Here is a 24,805-nt window from a genome sequence, read left to right on the forward strand (position 1 = left end):
ACTGTAATTTGGCCTTGAAATAAACTTATAATCCTACATGTGCACTTACTTTTGCACCTCACAGATATGTAATATTGGCTCAATGTCTTGAATAAACAAATACACAAGTGTAATATTTTTGTTTCATCTGTTTGATTGGGTTCTCTGTGTCTACTTTCAGGACCATATATATACACAAACACAGAAGAAATCAGCATTAATCATGGCAATAGTCACACAAAAAGTAGAAAACGCCAGAAAACAATGTTTCAGACTTTAGTTCACAACCACCAGGTGGCGTACGGCACCCACAAATAAAAATACATCCACCGGTCGCTTTTCTTTTCGCTCTTTTGTCCTTTAACAAGATTTTTATCCTAGACATGTATTATTACCACTATTAAATCCTCAAATTTGCCTATATTATTATTATTATTATTAGTAGAATTATTATTGTTATTATTAGTAGTAGTATTAAGGGCTATATGTGCTAGTCTGTGTGTGTGTTTTTAGGTATTTGGCTAGATTTGGGGAGATGTAACCTCAAAAAGATTTAGTTTTTTTCTTTAAACTAAACTGATGCTTCCAACATCTCGTCCATGCCTCAACGGAGGATGTGGTTGTCATGGGGATGAGAATAAGAGGAGACGCTTAAATTATTGATGGATTCCTACGTTGGGGAGAGGAGCTTGTTGGGTGTGTGTGTGTGTGTGTGGAGGGAGGAGGGAGGATGGAGGAGGAGGGTGGAGAGGGGGGTCCACTCCTGCTCATTTGGTTTCCATAGCACCGCCCTCCGGGGGGAGCTGCAGCTTTCATATTTCATATCTTGGGCTACTGTTCATGTATATATTTTTTAATATTAACATTAAAAAAACAAACGTAAAAATAAAAGTACTGAAAGATGTTTTCGTTGCATCTCTAAACTGATTAAGATGCAAAAAAATGAAGCGACGTTTTGAACCATAAAACAATTCACCCTCTTCTAACAGCGTTTTATCAAATCACTACATGTGTGTATTTATATATACTTATATTTATTGGTGTGTGTGTGTGTATTTATTGGCACGTTTTATTTTATCATTTCCAAACTGCGCTCGTGCCGAGCAGCTGTCCAGATGTTGCAGCTGCTGTCGCTGACCTCGGTGCTGAACACGACGTCAGATGAACCTGCGCTCACCACAGGAGACACGATCCAGCCTCACTCCCTCTTTGATTCACTGAAGCCACTCCAAACACCCACTTCTGCTTTCTCAACTTTGACTCTTTCTTCTTTTTTATTAGTCCTTCATTTATTACCTCTCCCTCCCTCTCTCTCTCGCTCTCTCTCTCTCGTTTTTTTTTCTTCCCCCCTTCCTCTTATCGCAGATCCTCGTCTTCGTCGTGATGGCACTTGGCGCGGCTGCCGTACGCGAGGCAGGGGATGAGCTGGTGGCGGACGAGGGCGCGCAGCTCGTTTGATTCCGCTTCTTTGCGCGAAGGAGGTCGGTCCCGTTCACTCGGACGTCGAGTGCTCGCGTCGCTCGGACCGTCGCCTCCCCGGGCTCGCGTCCCCCCCCCCCCAGAACTTAAGTTGGTTGTTTTCCCTCGTAGCCGCTGCAGTCGGCCCATCCTGCGCCGTGTAACATGACGCGTGAGCAGTAAAATAACGTTTGAGGGGGAAAAAAAAAAAACAGGCCTACACACGCAGACAGAGAGAAACATTTGGATATGGAGTCGGTGAAGACGAGAGCCGCGGCGGGGGTGAAGGAATTTGCGGGGAAGACCCTGGGTCATATGTACAGGTAAGGACAAGCATCTCATTCTTTATTTATTTATTTATTTTTTCATGTGAATTTTATTTGCACGCTGGGTTTTGCTCACCTGAAACTGGTTTACAACTTGCGTGGATCTGTAGTCACGCCTCTAGAAGTGAGAGGAAAATTATGCAATCAAATGTGCGTGTGTGTGTGTGTGTGCATCATGTATGTACGTTAGAGTGTGTGTGTGTGTGTGTGTGTGTGTGTGTGTGTGTGTGTGTGTGTGTGTGTGTGTGTGTGTGTGCAGAGGTTTGGATGCCGCTGGATCCTGTTGCAGGGCCCTGCACGTGAATCTCATTGGCAGACAGGTTACACAGGACGTGCAGGCCACGCGAGGAATGTTTGGGATTCATTCATTCATAATTTGCAACTCATGTCATCTGTGAAAACCTGTCACGCTCACACACACACATAAACACACACACACCTGCAGCACACAGAGGACAAACCTGCAGCTTCACGTCAACCTAAAACCACTGTGCACATTTAATACCTTCTTCTTTTAATATATATTTTTAATTTGAAGATATTTATTTTTTTGCATGTGCAGGTTGAATAAATGCATTTTTTTTTTTTTTTTTTGACTTCCAGCTAGATTCAGGTTAGGCCTATGCAGTCGTGGATTCACGCTGCGAGTCCTGTCTGCGTGGAGGATGATGCGCTTCATCGCTTAAAATCTGCAGGAAAAAATAGCTCCAATAAAACTGATATTCATTTGGGACGTTACGCACGTATTCCTGAGGCGTAGTCTAATAAAAAAGAGCCGGCCTTTGTTTTGAAGTCACACCAACATGTATTTTATTTCATTTTCTATTCTTTTAATTAGCCTTTTAGTTTTTGATTCGTTCTCAGATGTGTTTATTTCAGCGCTGCTTGGTGATTTGGATCATATTCATCCCTGAATTTGGACAAACGGCGTCATGTGGCAAATGAATGTGATTTTTTTTTTTTTTCCTGGAGAGAAAGAGAAAAAAAAAGAGAGAGCGAGTGAGGGGATGAGGAAAGCCCACAGACGTGTTTGTGTCTGCAGGCTGGAGCCGCTGCTCGGTCCTTGAATGCTAATGAGAGGAAAAGTGAGCGGGGCTGCTGCAATGCGGTACAGTCAGGGACGTGTTCGTGTGTTTCCAGCTCCACAGACTTTTTTTTTTTATTATTGTTATATTATTTTCTGAAGAGCAGGTGCAGATGAACGTGTCTGCTTGTGTTTGATACTTGATGCTGTCTGGAGTGATCTGAAGCTGCTGTGACTCCCTTTTGGTGTGACAGGAAATCTTCTCCCTATAGAGAATACAGTAAAAGGCCTCAGCTCCAATAAATCTATTTGATTGTGTTGATTCTGCAAAAAAACGCTTCATGCATTTTCTTGTGTGTGACAAGGAAACTCAAACAGACACGCAAATTAAGTACACAATCTCCAAATTATACACAGCCCACAAGATTGATGATTTGCAGAAATGGGAATAAAAATTGGCCTCCTTGGAAATATTTTCTCTTAGGTTTCTTTTCTTTTTTTCGTTTTATCTGGTGTTGTTTCTTTGAAAGACTCGGTAGACAGTGTTGTATCCACCTGGCTGTTGCAGGGTGGTAGAGAGGAGGCAGAAAACCGGGGAGGTGATCGAGCTGACGGAGGATGGGCGGCCACGGGAGGCCGCGGAGAAGAAACCCCCGCTGTGCGACTGCAACTGCTTCGGCTTGCCCCGCCGCTACATCATCGCCATCATGAGCGGCCTGGGCTTCTGCATCTCCTTCGGCATCAGATGTAACCTGGGCGTGGCCATAGTGGGCATGGTGAACAACAGCACCATCCACCAGAACGGCAAGATCATCATCAAAGAGGTGTGGCGGAGAGGCAGAGACGGAGAGAGCGTTACGCACGAAACTAAAAAAAACAAAAACGAAGCATCCTGCATGCCTCGACACACCTGAGTACTATTCCTCAAAGAGAGAGACAAAGACGGATGAATTCACACACATATAAGGCCTACTGTAGCCATAACAGGCCTTTAAACCCTTCCACACATCTTAAATCACAACCAATAATCATGAGTGACCAGCTTCGTCCAAATCTTAGTGAGAATTTGTGCGTAAACGTTTTTTTTTTTATTATTATTATTATTATTATTATTATTATTACTACTATTATTAATTGGGCTGCATGTTCTGAAACAAGCTTAAATCCTTGCGTGAATTAGAGATAATCCTCTTTAAGGATGTACCGACAGCAAGCCTTTCTGTTTGTTGTGTTCCTTAGATAGATTAGCCATTATCGTTCCATTTGCTTTTTTAAAGATTTAACGTGATATGCATCACTGCGTTTCTGTGCGTGTGGTCCAGATCATAGAGAAATAGAGTTTATTCGTTATTATAAAGGTGGCAAATCATAGAAACACCATAAAATAATAATAAAACGTAAGTATAAATACATGCACGCATCTTTAAAATTATTTTTCAAAGCCATACTCGCATCCACAGAAGATTAAGAAGGTTAAACTGATGTATATTTTACGTTGTTGAGGCCAAATGTTAACCCATTAAAAGCCTTCGCCAAACAAACTTAGATATTTCAGCTACTACTCTCAGGTTCGTTGTGTTATTTTACTAACTTTATTATTATTATTTGATAAGGTGAGGAAAACTGATGCTGTGGTGGTCAGATAAATGTCATCTGATCGAAATAAACGGTGGCAGGCCCTTAACAAAGATGCCAGCCTTCAGATAAATCCACTCACACGTTCACTTCGATGATTTCCTGATTGAAAAACCAAATAAATAAATAAATAAATGTGCGAAACACTTCTTCGCAAATTCTCCGGCGTTTTGTTGATCTTTTATTTTAATATCTGCTTTTGGTTTCCATTATTCTGTCTGCTACCAGAAAGCCAAGTTCAACTGGGACCCGGAGACGGTGGGGTTGATTCACGGATCTTTTTTCTGGGGCTACATCGTGACACAAATCCCGGGGGGGTACATATCCTCCAGGCTGGCAGCAAACAGGTAGGCGGCACTCACCCACTCAATTAGCATAAATACAGCACAGAGACATGCACAAGGCGCACGGAGCGCAGAGATGCTGATGACTGCTGGCATATTAAAACGAAACGACTGTAACATGTTGACGTTAATTATGTTCCTTTTCGTTATTTGTTATTTTTATAAAAAATAGAGAGGGAACGAAAATGTGCACACGGGGGGCGGGGATAAATTCAGTTATGAATTAAAAAATAAAATAAAACAAAACCAAGGCTGCAGGGATGAAAAGAGTGCAATGGACGTGCAGCTAGATGCATCGCTGCGTAAAGGCTGCAGACAGTCTGCAGCTCCGAGGTGATGCGGAGCAGCAGGGGAGGGGGCCCGGGGCTGCCAGGCCTGCAGCTCCCCGTGTCAGGGCTCTCTGCCACCTGTTAATGAGCTCCCTGGGGGGCTGGAGGAGGGGAGGGGGGGTTGTGGGGGGAGAGCCGGGTCTAATCTGTCGCTCTCTCGGGGCGTGGAGACCAGACCGGGTCTCGTCGCCAAAGGATTTAATTCACACGAACGCTGCCAAATGCGTCAGGCATTATAATACCGTTAAATTATAAGACATCGTAAAGGGGCTGGATGTTGGCGTAAGTCTACTATGGTATTTATTATTCGATAGTGGTTAACTGCTATAACAGAAAATACAAACGGGAAGATAGAACCAGAGGCCTAAAGAATGAAATATGAATCAGAATCAGCAAATACGGTGGAGATATGAGTGTGTGTAGAGGTAAATAAACCTGCCAGTTCATTAGGTACACTAGAGACAACAAATGCAGCCTTGCACCGAGCCTTAGCTCCATGGACGTTGTAGTATAGCCTAATAAAATAAAGAGACGTCGATTCAGCTGCATTTTATTTTGAGGTTGTGGTTTGTTGTAACTACACGTGTTTCTATTATTTTGGCAACCCCGTTTTAAGTGGTGAGCTGTAGGCTAAACGAGAGAAACGTTTTTTATTCGGTCCAGTTTAACAGCACCACAGACTACACCCTCCAACACGGTCACACGGTTAAATCACCACATTTCTCGCGATGTTTCAATATAAACAAATTAAATCATAACAGCTCATGAAGTTAAGATTTAGAATGCATTTGTTTTCATTAGTGTACCTAATTAACTGGCGAGTGTCTACAATGAGCAGAAGGAAGGCAGCTACTTTATAATTATAAGGAAAATAATGAGGCCGCAGTGTGTTTATAAATATTCTCTTTTTAAAAAAAAATTAATTCTGTCTCCTTTATTTTTTTTGCGACATCTTTGCTCGTACTACGACATGCCGTTGATTGACACGAGGATCTGATCAATTGGTCTCGTGCCCAACACTAGTCTCCACCGGATTAGGGTATTATTTCTACATTTAACTATATTTTACTATTGCATTTTTAGTTTAATTGAATCTTCTGATTTTCAGTCGGTCAATGTCGAATTAAAATTAAACGTAATTATTTTCAAAACAAACAAAACAACAAGATGGTAACGGTTGCTAAGCGACACATGAACGTGACTGTTTAAAGGGGGCGTTGCCTCCGCTGCTGCTGCTTCCTCTACGTAACCTTCACAAATTTATTTCTGTGACATCAAAAGATCGCTGTGGTGCAGGGCCAATAAGATCCAAGGAGGAAATGCGTATTTATTTATTTTTTTAAATTTAATCATTTTTCTATTCTGTACATGCTTTTCTTGCAGTGATCATTTTTTTTAATTTTTAAATGTGACACTTCTGTTCTTTTTTTAGAGGAGACATTACTGATATTTTTATTTATAAAAACATAAATAATGTTTTGGTTGAAAAATGTATAAAAAATAAATAAAAAAAGACATTCAGTTCAGCTAACATTACTATGCCAGTTTGTAAAAATGCATTTTAAATGCTTATTGTTGTAATGTTTTGCAGGGTATTTGGTGCAGCCATTGTCCTCACCTCGATTTTCAACATGTTCATTCCCTCGGCCGCCCGGGTCCATTATGGGTGCGTCATTTTTGTGAGGATATTACAAGGGCTGGTGGAGGTAAGAGCATCTAATGGTGTGCTACAACAATTCTTTCTTCCCCCCCTTCACAGAAATCACACTGTGCAGCTAATGCATTTAACGTATTCTTGAATACATTTATATAAATATATACTCAGCATTAATAGAACATAAAGGTTTCATGTGCCTGATGTGAGTATTTGCTGTTACGGGTATAAATAGCCGAGGATTTGAAGCAACACAAAGGAGCTTTTCTGCAAATTTCACTCGAAGGGAAAACAAAAGGAAAGGCTGTAATGTGTGCCGGGTATCCAGCCACAGGAAATGTGAGACGGTCCGTATTGATTCAGTCCGCTACGGCTGGTTTTGTGGGATAGTCCAGCTTTATGTGTATCCTGGAAACACAACAGCAAAGTGCCCCCGGTAAAGACGGACGAGAAGGGAAATAGAGATATGCAAAGGCGCATCAATCCTCCGGCTTTGTAGTGAAAGGCAACACCCAGAAACATGCCCCGCTGTGTAATGACGTTTGTCTGTTGTTGGGATAAATACAGAAAGATGATACGGTTCTTACACAAAACACTGAAAACAGAGTAGGCTAACCTCATATAGCATGTTGCAACACATTTCCATGGAAGGGTAAAATAATATTCCTTAAAGCCTGGTGATACCTAATTGTATTTTATGTCAGTGCGGCGTTAGAGGCAGATGAACGTTTAATGTCTGCAGTCGTGCTCTGATCCACGAACAGCTCATCAGGCCCTCTTTGCTCATGTTAATTACATGGGTGCAAAAGTTAATTTTTTGTTAGTCCAGACAGAAAATTAGACAATGACATGCAACCTGAAGTGTCATATTACAGCTATAATGTCTGAAACAGAATGATTTCTACACACCGGATCGACTAATGTATGCGTAATGCTCTATAATTTGTTTATTGTACAAATCTGTGTACATTTGTTTTTAGCAGATCATGTGAATTATCTCGCCGGCTTCTGGGAAACTAGAAAATGGCCAAAGAAAATTGTTTCCCCGAGTTCCACTTTGTCGTTTCCTCACCATCAGTTAACACAGACCGTTCCTGTGTGCTGCGTGTTTAGGGGGTGACCTACCCGGCCTGTCACGGCATCTGGAGTAAGTGGGCCCCGCCGCTGGAAAGGAGTCGCCTGGCCACCCTGTCATTCTGCGGTAAGTACCCATTTTCTCCCAAGCCAAGCTGTTACTATAATGATCAAGATGTCTGAGCATCCAAGCACTGACTCCCTCGTTTTGCCTTCCTGCCAGGCTCTTATGCTGGCGCCGTGATAGCGATGCCTCTGGCTGGGATCCTGGTTCAGTATTCAGGATGGTCTTCAGTGTTCTACGTCTACGGTAAGGCCGACTCATGAAAAGTGTTGTTGTGCAATAGAAAAGGGAGCCGCGGCACGATAATGAAGGGAAAAATTTAAGATGCTTGACTAAAGTGTTTTTAAACTTGCCTGAAACCTTAAGAGCTTGGCAGTTAGAGAGTCCATTCAAAGTCAAATGGATTTATCTAGACAGACTGTGTATTGATCTCACCCCTCGATGTTTTGGTGTGTCAATAAATACTCCCCCCCTCCATCTTTCTCTGTGGACTGGATACAGTTAGCTTTCCTGTCTGGCTTTTATTCTCCCAGGCATTTTGGAAAGATCAGGCTGCCATGCGCTTACTGATGAGGTCAAAATCAGCCGCAGGACTCCCATCTGTAATTACCTCTAACGTCTGACATTTAATCTGTTTGCAACGTGCAGGATGCTTTGGCATCTTCTGGTACATGTTCTGGGTCCTGGTGTCCTACGAGAGTCCCGCTGTGCACCCAACCATCACCGACGAAGAACGCTGCTACATCGAGGAGAGCATTGGGGAAAGCGCCAAGCTAATGGGTCCTGCAGAGGTGACGGGACACCCTCCAGATAACCACCTACACTTTAAGAGAGACTGTAATATCAGAGAGATCATTTATTGCACGTACAAATCCATCCTTTGTCCTAATCTGTTCCAGAAATTCAAGACCCCCTGGAAGAAGTTCTTCACCTCGATGCCCGTCTATGCAATCATCGTGGCCAACTTCTGCAGGAGCTGGACGTTCTACCTGCTGCTGATCAGCCAGCCGGCATACTTTGAGGAAGTGTTTGGCTTCGAGATAAGCAAGGTTGGCTTGCAACACACGACGGACAAACGTTGGGCGCGAAGTGCACGGTCAATGAACAACAGGTTCACGTGCGACATGCATGCGGCACGACGGCTAATTTTGAACTAATTTATTGATTCCTCGTCAAAGTCAAAGTCAAAGTCGGTGCAGCTGGTGACCACTGGTCCTTACCAATGAACTGATATGTTGCGTAAGAGGGTAAAATGAGTCCACAACATGACTGTGAAGGTTCTCAGTCATCCGGGTCATGGTATAACCAAATATGTTACCTGAAGAAGCTTACTTAGAGAAGACTTGTAGTGTAGAGTCTACAAAAAAAAATAAAATGGTTCCGTTCGTATATATTATAGACCGTACAAATCTACAATGACAAAACAAGTGGATGATATGCATTCATTAATACACAGGATAGGATGTTAGAATCCCTTGTGCCAAGATCCTAGGGAAAACACATTAAGAGGCTCAGTCCAACTGAAAAAGCGACCAGCAGGCTAGCAGCCAGCTGGCCTTCTACCAACCAACAGGAAGATATCAGATACCTGGATCAGTCTACGGCAGTATGCAGCGTGTCACTTCAAACGTACAGTCAATGCTTTATGAAATATGAACTAAATAAATTCTGCTGGCTTGTATGGACCAGCTCAGCAGCTAAAAAAAAAACTCAAATAAATTTACGATACGTGAAGCACCCAGTCGGTGGACAATTTAACCTGCGGTCTAGATGAACTACATAAATGCTGCTGGCTTGTACGACCCGCTCAAAACATTTAAATAAAATGACATTACTGGAAATCGAACAGCTACAGCGCGTCTAAAAAAAAAAAAAGAAGAAATCCAACGTGAACGCTGTTGTTTAATATTGCACACGACCCATGAGGGTCGTTTAAAACGATTTTAAGTATTTAGAATATAAATTACATCATAACAGCCATTCATCAGGTTTAATGTTCGTTCAGTTTTAAGTTCTGACACACGATTGATTGCCACGTTGGCAACAAAAAAGGAATTGACCAACGCTTCCCGTAACCGAAGTGGAAAAGCACCTTAAGCTGTGATACGATTGTGAGATTTATGAACAACAAGGTTCCTTAAAAAGTAAATGACTTCCTGGTAATAATCACAAAAACACAATGACACACATTTTATAGATGTAAGTCAATAACCAAGCGACACTTTTGATTTTGCCTTTCTCTTTAGACAAAAATGCACATTAGTCATCACATTTTTAGTAGTTTTTATCTTTTATAGTTTTAGTCTAGTCTTGGTCGACGAAAGGTCACTGCATTTTTGTCAACTTTGAATCATTGCATTTAGTCAAACTGCAACTAACAACATTCATTTTGGCAGCTAGTTTACAGTATATGTCCTCTTCAGACAAAATTTTACACATTTATTTTCTGAAATTTCCGAAATTCAAATTAAAGCGCAATGAACACAGACGTTCAAAAGCAAAGCTAAACGCATACTCCTGAGATAACTTGTGCATTTGACAGAACAGTACTCACAACTATTGTTATGGTAATTCAAGTACAAACATAATGAGATAAAACTATTGCAAGCTTGCAACTAGATTGGTTCACTGTATTACTTTGTATTTTTGACTTTTACACAAGAAGGATTCATTCCAGGAACTACAAGTATGGACCATTTTAGTTTGCTAAATGCCAATTCATTATCCGCTCTACTGTACGCTGTTTAAATATGTGTCAGGAAAAAGTCGGAAGGCGATAACTTCACGTAGCGCAAAGCAGCAGCTAGTAAAGTAATTAGATGAGACTAAATTAGCTTCATAGTTAGCTTAGTGACCGTGATGGAGGCTGAATGAATGCCGTGTTCTTCCACCTAATTTGCAGCCACAGGGATTGGGTCAGCTTGGTACTGTCAACTACTTGAGACCAGACAGACAAACCAACGACAGGGGTGCACATTTTGAACAATTCAAATAACATCTTATCATACCAACCAACATTCTAGTCCCTAATCGTCTCATCAAGGATTTTTGAGTCTATTCTTTCAGCAGCTTTTGAATGAATGAATAAGAAATGTGCAAAGTCACTGCAATATAAAAAAAGATCAAACTGCATATAAAAGGAACCACATGTACCCTACAAGTCATCTGGTCCCTTATTTCCCCAGAAAGGGACAGTACTGTATTGTGCTGCCGTATTAAACTGCAGCTAAACTGGTTGATTTTCTGCCTGTGGTCGTAGGTCGGCATACTGTCTGCCCTCCCCCACCTGGTGATGACCATCATTGTGCCCATTGGCGGCCAGCTGGCCGACTACCTGCGCAGCAAGAACATCCTGACGACTACCACTGTCAGGAAAATCATGAACTGTGGAGGTGAGAAGTCTTGGCTGGAAATGAAATAGGAAAGAAAAAAAGAATCCACACCTCTTCCTGCACAGCTACGGGGTGTTACTTTCACGGTGTTAGATCCATACTGCTGTTTTTTGGCTGAGCTTCGACGCCAGATGGGTTCAGGAGATGGTTTTTGTTTGTATTGTTCTTCTATCTGTTCAATACTTCAGCACACGAGCCGACTCACCGATTGTGACTGTGCATTGATTTCATATCTGTCACTTACGTAATTGAGTGCAGACCATGTATCAGGGGTAATTCAATTGCCACCGCGATGACCAACAGCCGTGGGCATTGTGTGCGAGTGTGTGTTTGTGTGTGTGACTTGCTGTGTCTCTCTCTGCAAGGGTTTGGCATGGAGGCCACGTTGCTGCTGGTGGTGGGATATTCCCACAGCAAAGGGGTGGCAATCTCGTTCCTGGTGCTGGCAGTGGGCTTCAGTGGATTCGCTATATCAGGTTGGTACGACCAAGGAACACAATTTAATTTAAATATAATTTAGCTGCAGATTAAGATGAAACTGGTTATTTGGGATCTAATGTTGGAAGGGTAGCACACTTGATTTAAAGGGGATAAAGGAACATTTTAAAAGGTAATAGGAGAAAAAAAGGACACTCTAGCTTCTGTTCCCTAAATATGAAGCTACAGCCAGGAGGTGGTTAGTTTAGAGTGAAGACTAGAAACAGGAGAAACAGAGAAACTGGTTCTGTCTAAAGGTTAAAAATCCAGCGCCTTTAAGCTAATTAAAACATTATACCTTGTTTGTTAAATCCACACTACAATTCAACGGGTAATTAAATTTTCTTAGAAAGGACTGGCAAGAAAACATTTGGACCCATGAACAGTTCCAGGTTTAGCTTCTTCCCTCTACTCTGTCTTTGTGCATAAATCAGTTTTAGCCACGCAAGACTCAATTCAGACTTTTATTTAATATTATTTGTAACATAACCGGCCTTTCACCTGGATCTGCGCTTCTTTCTTCAGTCACTGTCTTTTTATATTTATGCTTCAGTTGCATGACTGGGTGCAAAATCAGTTCGTTGCCTGTTGTTCTTCTCAAGCTTTCTCTAGGAGCGTTTAATAATTCAGAGCTAGATGTCTCAGAGGGGGGGTTTGCCAGGCAAGGCAGTGCACAGCAGCTCCACAAGGACACTCACTCATTCAGCCAGTCAGAGTGGGGGAGGAGGATGTGTGCCGAGTTCATGCCTATTTCTGCAACAAGATGGTCACCATGTGTGCTGCTTGTATATACAACTGTCTCCTTCTTTTTCTGTTGTTGTTATTGCTATTTTATTTTTTTTTTTTATTCCTACTGAAGCTTCCCAAAATTTACCATTTAAACCTCAGTGCACAGGCAATGTTTTCATTGTGTGTTTTATTTGCTCCATCAGGCTTTAACGTCAATCATCTGGACATTGCTCCGCGTTACGCCAGCATACTGATGGGCATCTCTAACGGCGTGGGTACCCTGTCTGGGATGGTGTGCCCGCTGATTGTTGGTGCTATGACGAAGAACAAGGTGAGGGCTTTCCTTCCCAAACATTCTCTCTTTTCACGTGGGCAAAAAGGAGGCCTAATTAAGAATAACTTAACTCTATTTTGTATAATTAGATGTGGATATTATAATCTCCCAAAATATACATTGATCCAATCAAAGAACATCAAAGAAGTGACACCACCGTCGAAGTTAAAGGCAACGATCAGGTGACGCAAAGGGAAATAAACCAGAAGAGTGGTACCATTAGCTGGGAGGCTACAAGCAAGCAAGAGCTAACTGCGGTTTATTCATCAGACGATCATGAAGAAGATATTAGTGCTTGAATATTCAGATTAGATAAAGATGTAAAATGAGAAGAGGTTTCTGCGTGCACATTGACCTTTATTATTTTGTTAATTTTCGTAACTGCTTTTTCACCGGTTATCTAAGCTGAACGGTCAATCAGAGAATGATATGTCGCCGCTGCAGATTCTGCACGTCAGAATGGCTGAATAGCCAGCGTCCGATCATAGACCGTTAATATAGTAGTATAAAGTAGACGCAAGTAGAGCTCCCCCTGGTGGCTGACTGCAGTATAGGTCATAAGCTCTGCCTCCTTCATATTAGTGGACGGGACTTGGGCCAAACTAAAACACTAAAATACAGGTCTAATAAATGTTTTATCCAAGGATGGTTTCTGTCATTCTAGGTAGTTAATATAATGTTGATGAATGTACTTGATGCTATAGAAACATAACATCATAATGACTGACTGTTGCCACTGACAACCGCTCCGTGAAGCGGTCCCATTGGACCAGTGTATAATCCAACATTTCTTTGTAACTGGTGGAGGTAGAGCAGATCGCAGAATTAGTCAAACGCCAGAGAGACTAGAGGAAATAAGACGTGTCCCTGGAATTCTAGCGTCAGTTTGACCCAATGGGACGAAGTGGAGATGCGTCGTCCAGATTTTCTACAGTTTATGAGTCTGACAAGTGCCAACGGTGCAGGAGACGCCAAAAAGAAAAAGGAAAACATCCGACCGCCAGTTTGGTGTGTCACTGACCTAAAAAATCCAGTCGGAAAAAATGTGTTCCCTAAAATAGCTGCAGGTTTGTTGCAGGATTCAGTTGCTTATTAATGCGCAGCTTTGGTGGCAGGAGGCAGATACACATTCATGGGAGTAAAGGAACACCAGTGCAATGGTGTGGATTAATGCGTCTACATAAAACACATCGGTAGGATTAGGAAATGACTTCGTCTTTTCCCTCTTCAGACCCGAGAGGAGTGGCAGTATGTGTTCCTGATCGCCTCCATGGTGCACTACGGCGGCGTGATCTTCTACGGGCTCTTTGCGTCGGGAGAAAAACAGCCGTGGGCCGACCCGGAGCTGACCAGCGAGGAGAAGTGCGGCTTCATCGACGAGGACGAGCTGGCAGAAGAAACGGGCGACATCACCCAGAGCTACGGCGCCTTCGCCGCGCCGGCGAAGACGTACGGCGCGACCACGCAGGTCAACGGAGGCTGGGCCACCGGCTGGGAGAAGACGGAGGAGTACGTCCAGGAGGAGGCACAGGAAGGAGGCTACGGATACAGGCAGGATGAGGGCTACTCCTAGACCAAACGCACATTCACTTGACATGAGTAGACTTGTTTTCCTGAGTGTGCATCAGTTTTAGTCATGAAAATATCGACAAACAAGAAAAGCTACAATCCATTGTTGTATTGTTTGCACAGATTCTAAAAGAAAAATCTAAAAAACGGTCAACTTAAATGTAAGAATTACTAAAATATATATATATATTTAAAAAAAATCACATAACTGATTAATAGAGATGTATCACATATCAAATTGGCAGTCTGTAAATGTATTATTATGCATATTGATAATAGATATATTCATTTGGAGTGCAATCGTGTGTAAACGTGAACATTTTCATCCCATCAGCCGAGGCTTCCTGACCAAACTGAGGCCTGTAGGGCGACATAGACACCGACCATCAGAACTATCTATTAAATCAGCGGTTGCAGTACGGCGTCCTACAAAGCCAGCCATCTCAGTGTATAAATGTGTCACTGCACAGCATTGTAAACAGAAACTAGACACTCTGTCCATGTAGATCGTACTGTATCTCTCCCGAACGCACTCGGACTAGCGTGTCCTTTTAATGCACAATGTGGTTATTTCTGTTCTCTCATCGCACCGGCTTCTCTGTGTGTGTGTCCTGAACGTGTAAGTGGCCTGATGTAGAGATTTGATGAGTGGCATAATGTCTTGCGATGAGTGTCTGGTTACACATGCTACCTGTGGTCCCCTGTGTGGCTCTTGCTGAGTGTTAGTTGTTTGTTGTTTGCACTTGCAGCCCGACGCATCTCATGCAGTTTACTGCAGAAGTCATTACTAAGGTCAAGACGCTAGCTAGTGCAAATGCATTGTTGAATTAAACGTATATGGCTGACATGTGATAGAGTAAATATGTTGATAGAGATTATCGATTAGATTCATGGTCTTAAAGAGGGATGTCCCGGTCAGTATCAGGGGTCGATCAAGGCATTTCTAAAACGATCGGATCGGTATCTGCCATTCTTTTGTAGTTATTTGTTTTAGGTTTGTCTAAAGAAACAAAAACACGTCCTCCTCTTCGTTGGCTAGCATCAAAGCTGCCAAAATTGAAGAAGAAGAGGAACCGGAAGGACTTTATTCTGGAAAATGAAGTCAGTCAGATAGAAATTTGTAAATTGTGCAATGTGGATGTTTGATGAGGTAGTAGTAGGTGATCCTTATCCATTACTACCAACTTGATTCGCCACCCCAGGCGTTGGTGCAAAGGCTGCACCAAGATACCAACAAAAGAATAGAAAAGTTTCCTGGAGACGGCGTCAAGGAGAAAAATCTTCCAGAGAGGGTTAGGGAGTTTATGGCAGCGTTGGATGACCAAAAGATTTCTCCACACTACATTAACTTTGACAGAAAGATTTATTGGACTGAATCCAGTCGACTCTAGAAGAAGACAAGGAAAGACTTTAGGGATCTCCAGCGAAGGACATTTGGTTTATTTAAGATCGGATCAGAAGTCGGTGTAGTGAATATTAAAAGATCGGTATCAGATCAGACTTGATCGGGACATCCCTAGTCTTAATCGACCTTTAGTAGGTTTTGTGCAATGCAAAGACTTTGAAGAAATAACCAAAAATCAGTATGAGAGTTATTACAAAGCATCAAATCTAATGTTTAATGAGAGCTAAAGGAAGAACATTTAATACAGAGTGAAATTAATATTTATAGGATCAAAGTGAGGATATTTTAATGGAAATATGTTAATGAGACGTTAACGCCCTCGAGGATGAAGCGGTTCTCTAAAGCACAGAGTAAAGAGTTGAGCTTTGTATCAGGACTGTGTGGTTTGAATAGCAGCAGCAATGTGTCGATGTAATTCTGGAAGAAATCTGAAGCCATCCTTTAAGGTGTCGCCAAATAAAAGACAAAAGAAACGATGCGAATAAACATGGAACTGCACAGTGTTGTTAAAAAGGCGACGGTTTAGGCTACATGTGGAAAAAGCTTGGATTATAAACCGAAAATGAGACAAAGGCTGGAAAAAGGAGAAGAAACAAACCTAAGTGGAGAAAGAGTAGTAGGGCAAGTCAGTTGTGATGTTAGTATCGGTCTGGCATCGTGCAGTTTGGAGACCAAGACTAAGAAATGCAATGCTTCCAATGCACGCAGCTAGAACCGTACACCAACGACAGGTGCCATACACGCAGGAGTGACTCTTCCTCTTCGCAAGAAGCTGAAGAAAAAAAATTTGGAAAAAGGGTGTTTCCATCTCCCAATTTAAGAAATGCAAAACATTTGCCGTTTCCATGAACTTTTTCTACCGCAACACTTTTAACGTGCATGAAAACACATTATGCAAAAAGCACAAATTAGTCCAGTCGACCAAATGCCGTCAAGTGTTGCAGCCTGGTTCACGGAAACGCGCAAATCTCGTCCTTTTCCCTTTTTCCAGCCGAGCCCCGCCCACTTCAAACGAAACGAAAGAAAATCGTATCACATTTTAAAGCGATACAGACTGAGACGATGTGTTTTATCCTTCTGCGTTTAAAAACTACAGCTGCAAGTACGATTACAGAAAAAAAAGAAGTATTTGAACATTTATCAACGGCTGCGTAAAGTTTTTTTTTTTCAATTACAGAAGTGAGGTGAGATATTCTATGAGTTTCTATATGAAGTAAGGACCTGCCTTTATCTGTAAACGTCTGCAAAGTGTTTCAGGTTCCTGAACGCAAGGAACTAGCAGCACCCAGCAGAACCACGCGTTTCATCCCCATTCTGCGCTCGACACCGCTTTCACGGTTTTCATTTATGTCGGCACCTCACAACGTAGATGTGCGTGGATGTGTATTTATGCATGGAACACAGTGAAATTTGTAGTACGTCCTTTTTTTTTGTCTTTGTTTGTTTTTTACGTCCCCCGTTCCTTTCCGACGTCTCCACGTTCGTCTCAGAAACTGTTACTGTTGCTTCGATTTCTTTGCACGATCAACCAAAGGGCGGACAGCCGAGCGGGGTTTTAGCTAGAAGCCGTGTATAATTTTGAGGGCAGCACAAGACCATCAGCAGCGAGGTTCCAGCAGACGCCCCAGCAGGAGGCTTTAAAACATTACTCAGTGTACAAAGCAATAAATCCATAGTAACAGTTCTGGTCATCCACAGTCGTTATGTAACTGTTTTTTATGCATTTTGTTTAAGAGTCTTGGTTTTTTTTTGTGATAACAAATGTAGAAAATAAAAACTTGTAAAGAAAAAAAAATAGAAATATATGTATAAAAAATATATATATATAGTAATAGAGTCCAGCACAAACGTCTTTGACTACATGAAAAGTGCAAAGAGTTTGTGACGGGGCTGCTCACCAGATGAGAATGATAAAAGGAGCTCCGTCTGAGAGGCGGACGCTCTTCTTCATGTGTTTTTGTTTTGGTGTGGTCCGCACTTACTGTGTGCTGTTGTTCCCTCTCTCTCTCTATCCGTCTCTCTCTTTCTCTTTCTCTCTTCCTCTGCGTTTTGTTGGTCTTTTATTCAGTGGCTGGACCCCCACTTCCCTACTTAACCAAATGTACCTCCTCCTCCTCCTCCTCCTCCTCCATCTACACCCCTGGTATCACTGTCACAATATTCCTCGACATTTAGGATGAACCCTAAACATGCGATTTTGACAAATGTGCAACCTGAAGTAGTAAAACGTTTCCTGTTTTTGTGCCTCTGAAGTTACAGTGTGATTCTATGGCTTCTGTTGCTGTGTAAATTGAGAGGTTTGTTGATGTCAAAATGAAATACTCTATATCTTTTTTTTGATAAAAAACAAAACAAAAAAAAAAACAAACAAAAAAAAAACAAGTAAAGCAATATGTGTGCGTCCTGAGTATTTGTACTGGAAACAATGGGGGAGAAATAAGTCAATAATACCCTCCTCCCAACTCTTGTGTTGTCTTCCCTGATCTGTTAAGTTAAATGTATCACCTAATTCTGTGTTATGCTTTGTTAGCCAACTTCTTTTCAACTAATTACTATATAATACACACTTCTGTTGTGAATCCAAGGGCAGTAAACCATATTTATATCAAATTATATGATATTCAATCATTCAAGACAGGTCACATTTGACCCGGAGGACAATACGAGGGTTAAAAAAAAAATACACGCTACACTAGACACTACTTAATGCCATTCATAGTTTTCAGTCACGTAACACACACGGTGACCTGGAGGACAAAACGTTAGTCCGACATGATGGCAAATATTTAGATCGCTCAACTGAAGAAAAACTACGACGTGAAGACAAACTGCAAAGTTTTGGCCACCTGCGATTCATACACAGCGCCCGCCACGGTGTTTCCATCGCGAAGTTTACATCCACCTCGCTGAGAATCCCTCACCGTTTGACTGCCGCCAGGAGGAAAGCAAAAGCACAAAAGCACAGACGGATATATGTGATTTGGTGACGTTTGGGATGTGAAGAACAAGAAATCTATTCAGATTCAGAAGGCACACGAGCAGCATGAAAAATAAAGATAGAATAATATACACACACAACAATGCCATAAATGTTGGAGACTTTCCAAACCGTCCATGGACGATGTAAACATGACTGTACAAGTAAAGTGAACAATGCAATCAGGAATTACAGGGATTATGTATTTACATGCAGGGGTGGTGTGGGAATTAAATAACAATAAATATCAACAGGAGGCAGTTGCAACAAAAGGAGGCGCGTGAAAGGTGATTAAAAAAGAAGGTACATTCATCTAAAGGCTCTTCTAGAGTACTGGGACATACTGGCTCACTCTGTAATAACTCCACCCAAAAGTTAATTTTTGTTTCTACTTCCTGCTTCACTTTCAACAACAGCGACTGAAACTTTTGCCGAAATTTCATCATACAAATGTTCGTATCTCCTCAGTTATCTCCTCCTCCATCTTTACTGATCCAAAACAATCAATTTGGAAACTGCGATGATGGAGAAGTAGCCGGAAATACTAAAACGGAAACGCGGTTAGTATTTAATTAATGCATTAGGGGCGGCACAGTGGCGAGGTGGTTAGCACTGATGCCTCACAGCAAGAAGAAGGTTCTGGGTTCTAATCCATCATGGGTCGACTGGTTCCTTTCTGTGTGGAGTTTGCATGTTCTCCCTGTGTCTGCGTGGGTTCTCTCCGGGTTCTCCAGCTTCCTCCCACCGTCCAAAGACATGCTGGTTAGGTTCATTGGTGATTCTAAATTGGCCGTAGGTGTGAGTGTGAATACACTTGGACAAGGTGTTACACAAAATTAATGAATAAATTAATGAATTAACCCATTAGCTTCTGATTATAGGTTAGAGGAAAATCAAAATGTTACACTCTGACAGATTTAACATGCTTAAACACTTTAAACACAGGATTTATTATTATTTAAAGTTTGTATTGCCAAATCATGCTGGATATAAATTCACAAAATATCGTTTTTATTTTTCTGCACAACACCCCTTCCTGCTAATGAGCTGTTGAAAAATAAAACTGCATTATTTTTTTTTGGTTTCAGCCGTTAAACCAAGGCCACAGGAAGCGCAGAGTTAATGGCTGCCCTTCTTCTCCGTCACTGAAATCAATAGGGTCAGTCCCCGGAGTTCGGCCAGACCTACAGTATTGACTGTTCTAACCTCTTAATGGAGATGAGAGGGAGGAGGAGCACTTATTGAGCTATTTGGATGTGTTATTTCGATTTAAAAGCCGCCCTCCTACCTCCGCCCACAAATCTCCAGCCCACTGCTCTCACACGGTTTATTCGTCGCAGGAAATGCAACAAAACTAAACAGCACGCGGATGAATGACCTCTGTTTCTTGAGATCAAACAACAATGAAAATAAATCATATAATCTGCAGGTCGGTCATTTAGAATTCCTATTTGTTTGGGATGTCCCGAAAGGTATCAGGTCCGATCCGGGCAATTTTAACATGGTCTGTATCAGACTTCAGTCAAGCCAGATCTTTTGTAGTTATTTATTTTAGGTCTGACATAAACCAAAACCACATCCCTCTAGCATCGAAACGTCTACTTACTATTTGAAACCTTGCGTTAAAGCTGCCAAAAAAAAAAAAACTAAACAAAGAAGAAGACGACTTTTTTTAGTGGTGGTTGGATAAACCTCAAAGCTGATAAAAGTCTAAGAAGAAGAAGAAGAAGAAGAGGAACCAATATCCTGTGATGTCTGCTGTGTGGAAGAACTTTACTGAAACTGAAGTCAGTCATACAGAGATTTATAAAATTATGGATGTTGGCGAGGTGGTAGTAGGAGATAATCATTCAATACTCTTAACTTGATTGATTGATTCATTCATTCATTCATTTTCTGTAACCGCTTGTCCTCTGGAGGGTCATGGGGGGCTGGAGCTTATCCCAGGTCTCATAGACAGGTCTCCAGTCGATCTACAACAGCAACAAACATTGAACGCTGCATTTAGAAGAAAAGTTTCCTGGAGACAGCGTCAAGGAGAAAAATCTTCCAGAGAGGGTTAGGGAGTTTATGGCAGCGCTGGATGACCAGAACATTTCTGGAGAAGAGAACACAGGTACCAGCTACCCTCTCTACATATCATTAACTCTGACAGAAAGATTAACTGGAGTTAATACAGTGGTATCTAGGAGAAGACAAGGAAGACAAGGAGAGACTTTATGAATCTACAGGGAAGGAGATTTTGTTTAACTACAGTTTTTTACAACCTGGACCTTATTTCTGGCATAAAATACGCTTGTTTACTCACCCACATAACTTTGATGTCATTTGGATTTGCTTGGACGATATTTAGATCAGCGTATATCCATATAGTGGGAGTGACTGGGGCACCGAAACGCAGCCTCTAAATAACGCATTATCTGCCGCAAAACTTTTTCATTTCACCAAAATTTTGTTATGATACTCTAGTGCAGGGGTGTCAAACTGATCCATGAAAGGGCCGCTGTGGCTGCAGGTTTTCATTCCAACCATGCAGCAACCGTGCAGTGGGTGTGGCTGGCAAGTTTTTGTTCCAATCAAGCAAGAGGACGCCTGAAATGACTGCGTGAAGGCAGTTCAGTTGATTGATTGAGCCAAGTCAGGTGTGCTGCTGCATGGTTGGAATGAAAACCTGCAGCCACAGCGGCCCTTTCACGGATCAGTTTGACACCCCTGCTCTAGTGCTAGTCCCCGGAGTTACCCGTTATCATCCAGGGTCTGTAGACTGACCTACTAACCTCTGACCTGGATGATGTCATCTCTGAGTGCCGCGTGCAAACAGCGCGGCTTGTTAACCTGTAATTTGCTACTGCTAGTTTTTTGCAACATGGCTGAATATTTTTCCGATTCTGAGGTAACAGGTAACTCCGGACTCAACGGGGAATAGCACTAGCATACCATAACAAAATATTGGTGAAATGGACGAGTTTCGCAGCAAATAAAGCGTTATTTAGAGGCTGCGTTTCGGTGCCCCACTCACTCCCACTATATGGATATACACTGATCTAAATATCGTCCGAACGACTCCAAATAACACCAAAGTTATATGGGTGAGTAAACGATCGTATTTTATGACAGAAATAAGGTCCAGGTTGTAAAAAACGGTAGTTTCCCTTTAAGATTGCTCTCTTTATTCCTCTTTAAAGACATTGTGCATGGATTCCTGCACTCAGTATCAATAAAGTAACATTCAGGCCACATTCTCTGCCCTAACGCCTCTGACGTCAAACGAGGGCCCTGAAAAGCCCAAGGTGACACAGAGATCAGATGCACGACTCCTGGATCAGGTGACGCTAAAAACCCACTCCCTCCCTCCCTCCTCCCTTCATCTGTTTGTGTTGTCGTGGCTCACGTCCCGGCTCAGCTGACTGCTTCGGTTAATTTGACAGGCTCAATAAACGCGTCACCAGTCACCCCTAAATTGTATTTTCTCACAGTCAACCAGCCTGAACCGTCATCCCGTCCCAGTACAAGTGAGGGAGGTGACCCGTAACCCTCCACGACCATCAATCCACCAATTACAGAAAAAATAAAACAACAACAGCCGCCTTTCTGTCTGCGCTCTGATGCAAGTTTTGAGCAGAAACACGTCACCCTGCAGCTCCTAAGATATTCCTTAGAGTTTTAATCTTTGCATTTTGATCATATAGATAGATATATTTATGCAAAGTGCGGGGGCGCGTGTGTCCGGCAGAATGGATGCTTAAACAGAGAATGAGCGCGCATATGTTCAGCATCTTAAATGGCTGTTTCAAATGAGGGTGGGGGGCAGGTGCTGCTTCGGCCTCGAGGGAGCCAAGGAGGGGTGTGAGAGGAGTGGAAGTGGAAGCCAAAATCACTCTTTAATGACTCTGGGGGCGGGGTGGGGCTGTGCTCATGTCGTGCTCAGGCCCCCCGAGATCCAATGTGGCTCATAAATAAGCTCCTGATTTGCACAATGCGCCTCCAGCAAATCGGAGCGGGTCACAGGACGATGGGAAGAATCTCTTCAGATAGGATATCGATTTATATCGATTTAACACAGAGCAGGACGCAACACAGTTATGACTGCCCCTAAATATTAAAAAATAAAGCTGTAATACACAGAATCTCGTAGTATTTTTAAGGACCTGCTTCATTAAATGTGACCTCAACCAGAAATATGTTTAGTTTGGGGTTCTTAGTTCTGGTTAAATGCCGCCTCTCCTGCTTTCTTTGGTCACATATATCCACATGTGAGCTGTCCATGGTGTTCAATGAAGGATCACTGCGTAAGCCGGGCCGGGAGGAGGGCGTGTTCACCGAGTTGTGCACAGATATGCACAACACAGACGTGGCATGGATGTAAAACGGCGTTCAGAAACCAGAAACTATCCCGTGCTATAAATCGCACTTCTACGTGAACGCCGGGCAACGATGCCCCACAACAGACCGGGACCGGCGCCGATTGGTGCGGAAAGCAGCAGCAGGCTCCTCCTCCTGCACGAGTCAGGAAGCATGATTGGCTGCACACGCCAGCTTCGCTCCATCACCACAGCTGGTATATATTTAGCCGCCCCTCCACACCCCCTATCAACCCCCTTTTCTCCCCTCCACACCTCCCCACACCTTGTCAGGAAGTGCGTCATCGGCTTGTCAATGGGGAGCCTCTGGGGCGAGGCGCTCTAATATTAGGAAGTCAGAAACTCTCCATCATCTTCAAGATCACAGAGACACAGCAGGGTGACGCAAGACCACGTGCACGGAGCTTGTTAGTTCTTCTTCTTCCTCTCCTTTTTCCACTGTGAATCAAGAGGATGAATCACACTCACGGCCATCCTGAGCTTAGAAGTAAACCAATTAATAATAATAATGATAATAATTTCAAGAGGATGAATCAATCAGTTATCCTTAAATGCTCTAAATAAGTCATTCTGTTATGTAGAGTAAGACATGCATTTGATGTCTGAAAGGATGCAAGCAGGAAATACGAGAGAAGCAGGGTCACAGGTTCACAGCGTAGACTGTATATAAATATGAACGACGCATCCCCACTTCCTTGCATTGGCTAAATGAGTGCTAGAATTCAAGGGATACGTATTATTATTATTATAAATTATTAAAAAGTATTAATTAATACTGCCCTCTGCTCTACTTCCACCAAGAAATGTTGGATTATATATAAACTAGAGGACGGCTTCACAGTTGGCGGTTAGCATGGCAACTTGAAGTCATCCTGATGTCACATTCGGTTTCTGTAACGTCAAATTAACACCTGAACATGCATCAACTTCATATTAACTGCCTAAAATGCCTGAAACCATCCTTGAAAAAAATAATTATTTGACGTGTATTTTAGTGTTTTAGTTTGACCCAAGTCCCACCCGCTAACATGAAGGGGGCGGAGCTTATGACGTATACTGCAGCCAGCCACCAGGGGGAGCTCTACTTGCTTTGGCTTCACTTTAGAGGAGCTCTTTTCACAGAAGTGATTTCAAACATAAATCTGGATCCGTATTTTATTTGTACTCAACTATAATAACGATAATAAACCTGTTGCTTTATTTTTTCTTCCGCTGCCTAAATTATTTCTCTGTCGATGCTGAATAGAGGACAGGAACCCTGGGGGCACGGAGTGGAAAGGGAGGTGACATTTTTCCTCAATTAATGCAGCTAAAGCCCCTGGATTAAAGTCTGTGCGTGTGTGTGTTTTCATGGACATGGACATGCATGCAAGTGTGTGCCAGTAGTTCCTTATTCATGCTCGCCTCTTAGTGCCCTGCCGCCAGATGGGAGCAAGCGGTAGGTGTGTGTGTGTGTGTGTGTGTGTGTGTGTGTGTGTGTGTGTGTGTGTGTGTGTGCACGTCTGGTTAGGAGGGGGGTATTTCCCAAAAAACCCGAGCTCCTTTTGTCCTCTAGCCTGTCACCGATGGCTTTCACAGTGGGGTGACAAACACACTCCAAATCTCATTAAAAAGTGAGAGATGAGGTGGGGTGAGGTGGGGTGAGGGGGAGGTGAGGGGGAGGTGAAGTGTAGG

The 24,805-nt window shown here is 42.5% G+C and overlaps 1 protein-coding gene across 1 annotated transcript; it reads left to right on the forward strand.

The window, feature by feature from the left end:
- Nucleotides 1-1,686: 1,686 nt before the first annotated feature.
- Nucleotides 1,687-14,477, forward strand: slc17a6b (solute carrier family 17 member 6b; the record flags this gene model as incomplete). The annotated part of the gene is made up of 12 exons (XM_084574986.1): nucleotides 1,687-1,760; nucleotides 3,356-3,611; nucleotides 4,651-4,769; nucleotides 6,687-6,801; nucleotides 7,863-7,950; nucleotides 8,047-8,133; nucleotides 8,536-8,678; nucleotides 8,787-8,936; nucleotides 11,147-11,279; nucleotides 11,645-11,755; nucleotides 12,689-12,816; nucleotides 14,051-14,477. 12 exons carry the CDS (start codon nucleotides 1,687-1,689, stop codon nucleotides 14,390-14,392), a joined length of 1,746 nt encoding a protein of 581 aa, XP_084431112.1. The 3' UTR covers nucleotides 14,393-14,477.
- Nucleotides 14,478-24,805: the final 10,328 nt, after the last annotated feature.

Source organism: Chelon labrosus (assembly GCF_963514085.1).
Source record: "Chelon labrosus genome assembly, chromosome: 3".
NCBI lineage: Eukaryota > Metazoa > Chordata > Actinopteri > Mugiliformes > Mugilidae > Chelon > Chelon labrosus.